This window comes from Suncus etruscus, chromosome 4 (assembly GCF_024139225.1).
Source record: "Suncus etruscus isolate mSunEtr1 chromosome 4, mSunEtr1.pri.cur, whole genome shotgun sequence".
Classification (NCBI taxonomy): domain Eukaryota; kingdom Metazoa; phylum Chordata; class Mammalia; order Eulipotyphla; family Soricidae; genus Suncus; species Suncus etruscus.
Window position 1 is genome coordinate 146122571 of NC_064851.1, and position 10128 is coordinate 146132698.

Genomic DNA, 10128 nt, shown 5'->3' on the forward strand with positions numbered 1-10128 from the left:
CCTTGCAAGCAGGCCGATCCAGGTTGGTTCGAATCCCTCGGTGTCCCATATGGTCCCCCGTGCCTGCCAGGAGCTATTACTAAGCAGATAGCTAGAAGTAGGAGTAACCCCCGAGCACCTGCCGGGTGTGACCCACAAAAACCAAAAAAAAAAAAAAAAGAAAAAAAGAATAAAAAATTACCCTGCCTTGAGGCTGGAGCAGTTGACACAAGCTGAAGTATGCATTCTTAACTTGAGTGTGCGTTCTTAGATCTCCTCAACACTATATGGGTTGCAAACCTCCCAGAAGAAAGCTTAGGGGCAAGAGCAAGTATACAGTAGGTAGGGCCTTTGCCTTTTATGGAGTTGATCCCAGTTTGATCTTCAACACCATATAGGGTCCCATGAAGTCCCACTAGGAATTATCACTGTGTACAGAACCAGAAGTAAGCCCTGAAGACAGCTTTCCTAGTAAATGGGCAGGTAAATAAATCAAAGCAGCCACGAGACCAAGACCACCTCTATGCACTCAAGTGGGCTCTTTTGAGGCTGATCAGTGCTTCTTGGCCTATCCTGCCAGGGCTGGGCTGGGCAGAGGAAGTAGCATCAAATGGCCTGAGTTTGGTGCTAAGTCAGGGCTCCAGGCCAAGGGAGTAATTGCGAGCTGCTGAAAGATATTAAGTGCTGGGGCAGAAAATCAAATTCTCTGGGAGACAGAATTTTCAAAGTTTTTTAACAAGTTGTAAAAAATTATTTATATATGTGCATATATAGAGACATATATACAAAGAGTAAATGGCTACCCACCTGAGATATTATTTCATGCTATAGGCATTAGGGTTTGAGGGATTATGCAGAGAGAAGTGGATCTTTATGCAGGGAATTCCACCTTAGCCAGGGATCAGAAACTGCACATTAACCCATACAACAAATCTACTTGATGCTCTTGACCTGACTCGGGCATTTATTCACAAGGTAATGGCATTTTATGTAAATGAAAGTAGGGAGGGAGGAGAATATAAATATTCAGATTTTCCTAAAGTATGTTTTTTGACAGCCTAAAATAGCCTTTTTTTTTTTTTTTTTGGTGTGGGTGGTGGTGTTTGAGATCACACCAGCTGTACACAGGACTTACTCCTAGTCTCTGCAGGTTCCTGGGACTAGAACCTGGGTATCCACAAGAAGGCAAATGCCCTCACTGGCTGTTTTATCTCTTGGTCCTTTAAAACACAGGCACACATTGGGGCCGGAGAGATAGCACAGTGGTGAGGCATTTGCCTTGCATACGGCCAACCCAGGATGGACCCGTTCTATTACCTGGCATCCCATAATGGTCCAAGAGTTTGCAGGAGCAGGTTTCTGAGCACAGAGCCAGGAAGTAACCCCTGAGCATCACTGGGTGTGACCCCCAAAATCAATAAACTGCTTTAAAAATACACACACACATACACACACACACACACACACACACACACACGACCACACACCACGACTAAAAGCTGAGATTATGGTGACTATCATTTCCATAGAAATTCTGGGATAAATAAAAGCTAATTTAAAAAAAAAATAAAAGAAGTAAAAGAAAAAAAATTCTGGGATAGTTGGGGCTTCTGGTAGGTTTCATGAAAAGAGGACATGGTAGAGCCTTACTCACTATCTCCATGGCCTCTCTGTCTTTTATTTCATAAGGAAAAGATTGATGTATTTAACACAGGGGAACAGACCCAGGGCCCCTATCACAATATTGACTGAGACCTGATTCCAAATGGTCGCTGCCTCCTACCAGCCACAGAGCTCTGACTGCTTCCCTTTTCCCAGTCCCTTTCTTGGGTTATAGAAGAAATGATGGGTCCCTACGGCTGCCACTAATCACAGGAGCAGCAAGCAGGACAATCTGTTTCTCAGGGGCTTCCAGAATCTTCAGCTCTCAGGCAGTCTTCACCTGTCCTCTCTTTCATGGTGCTAATCTGTCCATTGGCAGTTTGAGAAGGGTTTGGAGAAAGGGAAACCTTCACTAAACCATGGGTTGCCTTTCCTACAGAGGAAAATCTGTGCTATCTGCCGCATTCACTATTCTGTGTGTGGAACTCTTGAGTGCTGGCACAATGCTCAATAAACTTGCCCTTTTAAATAGGAAGCCTCGTTCCCTCCAAGCCATTCCTTGGCCAACTGCACTTTCTTTGAGCCACTGGGTCCCATTTAAGACTCCATATAGATTTCATCTAAGTGAATGTCAAATACTGGTTGTAAAAGTTGGCTGCAAAGGCCTACCAAAATACTCTTTTCTAGTTTCCCTCCTAAGAAGATTACATAGATCCAACAAAGGGGTCTCTGCTGCCCTCAGCAACACTCAGAAGTGAAGATAGGGTGTCCCTAGTTTCTTGCTAAAACTTGATAGGAATGGGGGGTGGGTGGAAGGAACATTGGCCCCATGTTGTCTGACACCCACTGCCCTATCAGGCATGATAGTGTGAGCTAAGGGAGGGTTGTCTTTGAAGGAATAACATATTATCATCTTTATAGATGTCCCATCCTTAACCCAGCCCAGCCATCCTGTTGTCTTTCCTCCTTCCCAGCTTTTTCAATCCTTCATTTCCTTATCTTCTCTTTTCCTTTTTTCTCCTCCCCTTTCCTCTCTTTTCTGTGGTCTCCAGTTCTCTTTTCTTTCCAAAGTCTTCCTAAATACTCTTTTCTCTCCTTTCATCTCCCCTTACTGTGGAAGGATTTCCCATTGATCATTCTTAGCAACATCTGCATGGGTGGAGAAGAATTTTTGGGCTGGTTCTCACATTTGAACTGAACAGAATAACCAGGAAATCTCTCCCTGGACCAGTGAGATGGTATCGCTGGTAAGGTATTGCCTTTCATGCAGTTGATGAAGGTTCAACCCTGACACCCCCACCCATTTGTTCCCCTGAGCAGTAGTAGGAGCGATTCCTGAATGCAAAGCCAGGAGTAATCTCTGAGCAGTGCCAGGTGTGGCCCAAATAAACGAAAACAAAAAGACCCTCTTTTTTACTGTCTCTTTGGTCCCCTCTTCCCACTTTCTCCTCCTCTAAGGTGCTTCCAACGGCGCCACTTTGCCACTCTGCAAGGCTTTCTTCTGTTCTCTCTGTAGAGGGGTCCCCCAAAGGCCAACTGGCCTGTAGGTTCAAGCAAGTTTGCAGTGGCTTTTAAAAGGGTGTGGACAGTGGTTGTAAAGTCCAAAGGCTGTCAGGATGGGGCAGGGACATCACAGTTAAAACACAGGGATCAACTTTGGTCACAATAAAAATTCTTAAAAAATAGGGGCCGGAGAGATAGCATGGAGGTAGGGCGTTTGCTTTGCATGCAGAAGGACGGTGGTTCGAATCCCGCATCCCAGATGGTCCCCCGAGCCTGCCAGGAGCGATTTCTGAGTGTAGAGCCAGGAGTAACCCCTGAGCGCTGCCAGGTGTGACCCCCCCCCAAAAAATAAAATAAAGTAAAATAAATGTTTACTAATGTAATAAAAAAATAAAAACAGGGATCACCCCTACTTCCCAGTTGATGTACCCTTCTTGCTGCAGCATGGACGACCATTGCCTCTCGTCTTTCTGTTTAACCAGATTTTGCTGAAATCAAAGCTGGGGGAAGGAAAATCTGGATAGTTTCTAAGAGATTCATACATATTACCCAGAAAGACAGCACTGGGCAGAGGCAGCCTATGATTGACTGCTGATCCGCTGAGCTGGGAGAAGACTCTTGATTGCTATTTGTTACTTCCAGAAGAGTTTTTCTTTTCCGCTTGAAGAATTCCTTTGAAGTCAGCCTTCTCCATCTTGGATTCTCATGTCTCAAGGTGTAGATCCCCACTGCCGCCGGGAGGGACGACGGGTAGTCCTGGAGCAATATGCCCCCAAGTGACACGTCTGACCGTCAGAGATGATGGATCGGGGCTGCCAAAGTGGTGCTGGCATCTAGGCCCAGCGCGCCTCCCCTGGCCGAGCAGAGCAGGCAGACGCGGTCTCCCCAGAGGTCAGCGCACAAAGGACCGGCTTCGCCTTCTGAAGATCGGCAGACGGGAACCTGAATGGCAGAACCATGATTCTGTAAAAAAAAAAAAAAAAAAAAAAAAAATTCTGCCAAGGGCGAAACTGGCACCGCTTCCTTCCTCTGAAAGGTGGGGGAACAGAGGAGGAGCCCGTTGCTTGTTGGTTGTTTTTTTTTTTTTAATGTTAAAGTTTTATTTTCCCCTGAAATGTCCATGGCAAACACCAATGCACATCTCCCTGAAGCAGCAAAAAAGATGGGGAGGGAGGGCGTGCATTTCTGGAGTTTGGCTCCGCAGGATACAGCAGGTCTCCTCTCCACTCCGGTGGGATTCCCGCAATCTCCAGGGATCCTGGGTGGGTCTCCCCTAAAAAACAGCAACTGGGAGGAAACGTTCAATCTCTTAACAACCCCTTTTTGCAATTACACCCCCTCAAAGACCCGAGCTTAATAATTTAAAGCTGGGATCCTGGACTTGCGGACCCGGGTGCGCCTCTCACGGCGCTCGTCTCGCCGGGCATGAAGTCCTCCAACTTGCGGGCGGCGGGGACAAGACGGGTTCCAAGTAGCGGGAGCAGCTAACGCGACCCCAAGAAAGAACCACCATTGCCTCGCAGGCTCGGACCCTTCCAAGTCCCCGAGAGCAGCCAGTGAGAGAAGAAAGCTCTGCCCCGAGCGAAGCCGAGCAGAGCAGAGAAGAGCAGATCCGGAGTCGGTTGGAGAAGACGCAGCGCGTCCCTAGGCGGCCTTTGGCAGGCGCGGCGCGCTCTACCCACCACCCCACCCCACCCCACCCCAACACACCCACCAGGCCTGGGGAGGGGTGCCTGCTCCCCGCAAACACCGGCTGGGCCGTTTAAAGACGGGGATCAAAGAGAGAGAGGGCGGCGAGACCTGGGATCCGCAGAGGAACTCGGTCGGGGCGCTTGGCATCCTATCCTGCCGGGCGCCCGGGGCACAGGGAGGCCCGGCCGGAGCGGAGGGGAGTCGGGGAGCGGCGAGGAAGCCTGCCAAGGTTGGGGCGACGGCGGCGCGCGGGAGAGGGGGCCCCTTTAAGGCACCCCCCGCCCACCGGTGGAGCCGGCCTCCGCCCGCCGCTCTCCCCGCCCCGGGGTCCCGGCGAGAGCTGCGATTGGGCGGGCGCGGCGATCCCTCGCAAGCGGGGCTGCCCATCGCGGCTATTTGACGGGCGGCTCGAGGCCGGGGCAGGTTTTTGTGCGGCCTGGCCGGGCGATCGGCGGCGGCGGCGGCGGAGGCGGAGCGCAGGAGGAGGAGGCGGTGGGGTGCAGGCGCTGGAGCCACTGCCGCACCGTGCGCGCTCGGCGCTGCGGAGCGAGCACACCCGGCCCGGGTGCTCGCCTCGCCGGTGCTCCCCGCCCTCCCCGCCCCCCCAGCGGCGCTGCCTCCTCCAAATGAGCGATTCGCCCGCTGGATCTAACCCAAGGACACCCGAGAGCAGCGGCAGCGGCAGCGGCGGCGGCGGCGGCGGGAAGAGGCCGGCGGTGTCCCTCTTGCCCCCGGCGGACCCCCTGCGCCAGGCGAACCGGCTCCCCATCAGGGTCCTGAAGATGCTGAGCGCTCACACCGGCCACCTCCTGCACCCGGAGTACCTGCAGCCGCTGTCCTCCACCCCCGTCAGCCCCATCGAGGTCAGTCGGTCTCTCTGTCGGTCGCCCACCCAACCTAGCAATCTCTCTGGGGCTCAACTGCACCCTGGGGTTGTGGGGGGAGCTTCTGGGACGCTCGGGGGGCCCCGCACCGGCGCCGTGGGAGCCCACTCGCTCCCTGCTCCCCTTCTCGAGCTCGGTTTTTTGTCCCTATTGCTCTTGTTCCGGGAAGACCCAACTGGACCCTCTACTTTTCCTCAGCACCCCACTTTCCAGGCCAGAGAGCCTCTCTTTCTCTCTCTCTCTCCGGGCCTTCTCCTTTTTTCCCGGCTCCAGCCCCACCCAAACTGGGTTTGTTCCCCCTTGAAGTCCGTGTCCCGGGGTCCCCGTCTGTCCCTTGAGCGCGCACGACACCCAGGCTCTTCCCAATCCCGTTTTCTTTCTTTGGGGTGCCAATTGCCGGGGTGCCCCAGCTCGGAGAGGGGGGGGTCCCTGAGTCGGACCCAGGGCCACCCGCCTTTGGCCGCTGGCCGGAGCCACTTCCCAACTCTTGCCTGCCCCGCGGCGTCCCCGACCGAAACCCGTCCCAAGCGAAGTTCCCCAGGACTTGGGGGGTAAGTTTCTCCTCCGGGGGCCCGGAGGAGACGATTAGAGGGGTGAGTCATGGCCCCTCCCTAGGCCCTTCCTGGGGTTGCATCCTAAACCCCACTTCCCCGCAGCCTGTGGCACCCCCCCTGAGGAGACCCAGGAAACCCGGGATGTCCCCCCTCAAAAGGCCCCATGGAAAAAAAAAAACAGTTGCTCTCAGGTCCCCAAAACCCGTTGGCGGTAGCGGCCTTTGCTCCGGACGCACCCCAGCTCCCCAGACACCCACCCTCGTGCCAGGCCATCCAGGGCGCCGCTGTGTCCACTCGGGAGCCTCACGCCCGTGCCCTGCTTTGAATGTCTCCCACAGCTGGACGCCAAGAAGAGTCCCCTGGCGCTCTTGGCCCAGACCTGCTCGCAGATCGGCAAGCCCGACCCGCCGCCCTCGTCCAAGCTCAACTCGGTGGCCGCGGCCGCCGCCAACGGGCTGGGCGACAAGGACCCGGGGCGCTCGGCCTCGGGCGCCCCCTCGTCGGCGTCCGCCGCGCTCAAGCAACTGGGGGAGCCCCCGGGCGAGGACAAGTCGAGCTTCAAGCCCTACTCCAAGGGCTCCGGAGGCGCGGGCGGCGACTCCCGCAAAGACGGCGGCTGCTCCTCCGTGTCCTCCACCGCGTCCTCGTCCTCCTTGTCCCCGGGAGACAAGGCGGGCTTCCGCGTGCCCAGCGCCGCCTGCACCCCCATTTGCCCCCGCATGGAGCGCCCGTCCTGGCCTCGTCGGCGTCCGCCTCGGCCTCCCCGGGGGGCTCCCGGGGCGGCTCCCCGAACCATCCCGATGGCAAGAGCGGCGGGGACCTGGACAAGAAAGATCAGGAGCCCAAAGCCAGCCCCGAGCCGGTGGTGGTGAGCCGCGGTGGTAGCAGCGGGGGCGAGCCCGGACTTCACAGCAGCAGCAGCAGCAGCAGCAGCAACGGCGAGCCTGCCAATTCGGGGCGCAAGTCCGAGCCCCCCTCCTCGGCGCTCGTGGGGGCCGGCCACGTGGCGCCCGTGTCCCCCTACAAGCCGGGCCACTCGGTGTTCCCCCTGCCGCCCTCCAGCATCGGCTACCACGGCTCCATCGTGGGCGCTTACGCCGGCTACCCGTCCCAGTTCGTGCCGGGCTTGGATCCCAGCAAGTCGGGCCTCGTGGGAGGCCAGCTGTCGGGGGGCCTGGGCCTGCCCCCCGGGAAGCCCCCCAGCTCCAGCCCGCTCACCGGGGCCTCCCCGCCCTCCTTCCTGCAAGGATTATGCCGGGACCCCTACTGCCTGGGAGGGTACCACAGCGCCTCGCACCTCAGCGGCTCCAGCTGCTCCACCTGCAGCGCGCACGACCCCGCCGCCGCCGCGGGGCCCGGGCTGAAGGCGGGCGGCTACCCGCTGGTGTACCCCGGCCACCCGCTGCAACCCGCCACGCTCTCCTCCAGCGCGGCCGCCCTGCCGGGCCACCCGCTCTACACCTACGGCTTCATGCTGCAGAACGAACCGCTGCCGCACAGCTGCAACTGGGTGGCGGCCAGCGGGCCCTGCGACAAGCGCTTCGCCACCTCCGAGGAGCTGCTCAGCCACCTCCGGACTCACACGGCCCTGCCCGGCGCCGAGAAACTTCTGGCCGCCTACCCCGGCACGGCCAGTCTGGGCAGCGCCGCGGCCGCCGCTGCCGCCGCGGCCGCCGCCTCCTGCCACCTGCACCTCCCGCCGCCGGCCGCGCCGGGCAGCCCCGGCTCGCTGTCCTTGCGGAGTCCACACACTTTGGGGCTAAGCCGGTACCATCCCTACAGCAAGAGCCACTTGTCCACAGCGGGGGGCCTGGCCGTGCCCTCCCTGCCCACAGCCGGACCCTACTACTCGCCATACGCGCTGTACGGACAGAGACTGGCCTCCGCCTCGGCCCTGGGATTCCAGTAACTCAGGCTCCTCCAGTTCCAGCTCTGGTTCCGGCTCTCCACCCTGGCCACCCACCCCCTCCTGGCCTGGCCTGGCCTGGCCGCCGCCGCCACCTCCACGCACCTCCACCTCCACCTCCACGACTGCTTGTCCCTCACCCGCCCTTCCCACCCGCCCACCCACCCACCCACCGGACTGTGTATTTATTTACTATAATGTTAGCTTACAAGCTGGGAATATAAGTGCATTAACGGCCCACACAAGTCAATGGTATGCAAAAAGTCCGTGTTTACCCCCCACCCCATAATAATATTAATCACACAAATAACTTCATGTTCGCCCCTTCCCCGCCCCTCTCTTTTCCTTTATGTTAGTTGTTTTCCCCCCCTTTAGATTTAAGTTTCACTTTTTGTTTTTGTTTTGTTGTTGTTTTATTTTTTTCACCTTGGACTGGTTTGGTTTTCGGGGGAGGAGGGAGAGTTGGGGTTCTTGGGTTCTTTCTGTTGGTTTTGTTTACTCTTCCTTTGGGAGTTTCTTGCATGCTTCTCAAACGCTTCTCTTTGGCCTCTTTCCCCTTCATTCCATTTGAGGTTCCGGTTTATTTCGTTGTTGTTGTTGTTGCTTTGTTGTTTTCTATTTTCGTTTTCTCCGTACCAGCAAGTGGGAGGACATTTTTTTCATGTCCTATGGGCACTGCAAGAGGGAGTGTGGCAGGGGGCCATGATCTGGTACTGTGCTCTGTGGCTCCCTGACCCTGCAACCCCTCTCCTCCTCGGGCCTTCCACGTGAAACCTGGCCCCCCAGATCTGAGCCTTGCTCTGAGCACTAGCGCCCTGGCCCACCAGCAGATTCCCCAGAGAAGCATCCAAATGGCCTCCACAGAATTCTCCTGTCCTCCAGACTCTTCCCAAGCCCCCAGCACCAGGTGGCCCTGCTGCCTACTGGTGGGGCCTCTAGGACTCCTGTGACCCCATTGAAAGTCCTCCAAGGCCCCCTCACATGAAACGTTGCTCTTTATATTTTGCAAAGAGCTTTTCTAGTCATTTTTCTCCATTACAGGGCTGGTGGTCCCGGACTCTCCTGGTGGTGGGGGTGGGTGGTGTCGTTCCTCAAGCTGGACAGCCCGGTTAGGTCCTTGGGGACAAGGTTGGGGTGTTGTGGAGCACAGAGATCACAGCAGCCCCCCTCCCAGACCTGACTCAACCGGGTCCCCCAAAGTTGGCTGTGGGCTCTGGGTGAGTGAGATTGGAGGCTCTGGTTGCCTGGGTCTTCTCCCTACACCTCTTCCTTCTGTTCTTAAGCAGCAGCGGGAGGGTACTGTGGGTCCTCTTTGGGGTGAACAGAGCTCTCCCTTGGTAAGACTTATTTTGTTAATAAATGGAATACTTGGCTATATTCACACCGTGAGTGTTTCTCTCTCTTGCTGTCCAGACACCTATTGCCCTTTTATTTAAAATACTTTACGGTTTCCTCCTGCAATTTTCATTCAAGGACGAGTTTCAGGCTTTCGTCAAAGAAAACTGGGAGGGCCTGGTGGGGGGAAGAGAAGAAAAAACAAACACTGCCAAGGCATTATAAATAACATAAAATTGCCCCCTTTTTTTTTTTTCTGTTTGCATATTTAGTTCCCAACCTCACTTCAAAGGCCTTGACATTTCCTGGGGCAGGGTGGAGGGAGTTTGCCAATGTGGGTTTTCTACTGGGCTTCAATTCCTGGTTACTGGGGCTGTAAAGGGAACCCGACCAGGGTGCTGATTTGCGTGGCTTCGCCCTACCGAGCCCTGGGGACAAGCAAGCACCACGTGCCTCTGGCGCCACCTCGTGGCAGAAAGACAAGCCACAACGGCCCTTCTCGAGCTTCCTATTCCCAAAGCTGTGAGCTGATCCTTTTTTCCCTTTGCATACCTTGAAACTAAGGAAGGGTAAATGCACCTGCTAAGGCTAAGGTTTGGGGGATCCTCCAGGCTAGAGAAGTGCTGACTGCCTCAGTCATCAGCACTCCCCAAGACTTCTTTCTCTCTGAGTA

At 56.0% G+C, this 10128-nt stretch overlaps 1 protein-coding gene across 1 annotated transcript; it reads left to right on the top strand.

Moving 5' to 3' along the window:
* Positions 1 to 5296: 5296 nt before the first annotated feature.
* Positions 5297 to 8175, top strand: ZNF703 (zinc finger protein 703). The gene is given in 3 exon segments (XM_049771504.1): positions 5297 to 5639; positions 6553 to 6921; positions 6924 to 8175. Coding segments are annotated over 3 exon segments (1806 nt in total). The 5' UTR covers positions 5297 to 5402; the 3' UTR covers positions 8124 to 8175.
* The last annotated feature ends 1953 nt before the right edge of the window (positions 8176 to 10128 follow it).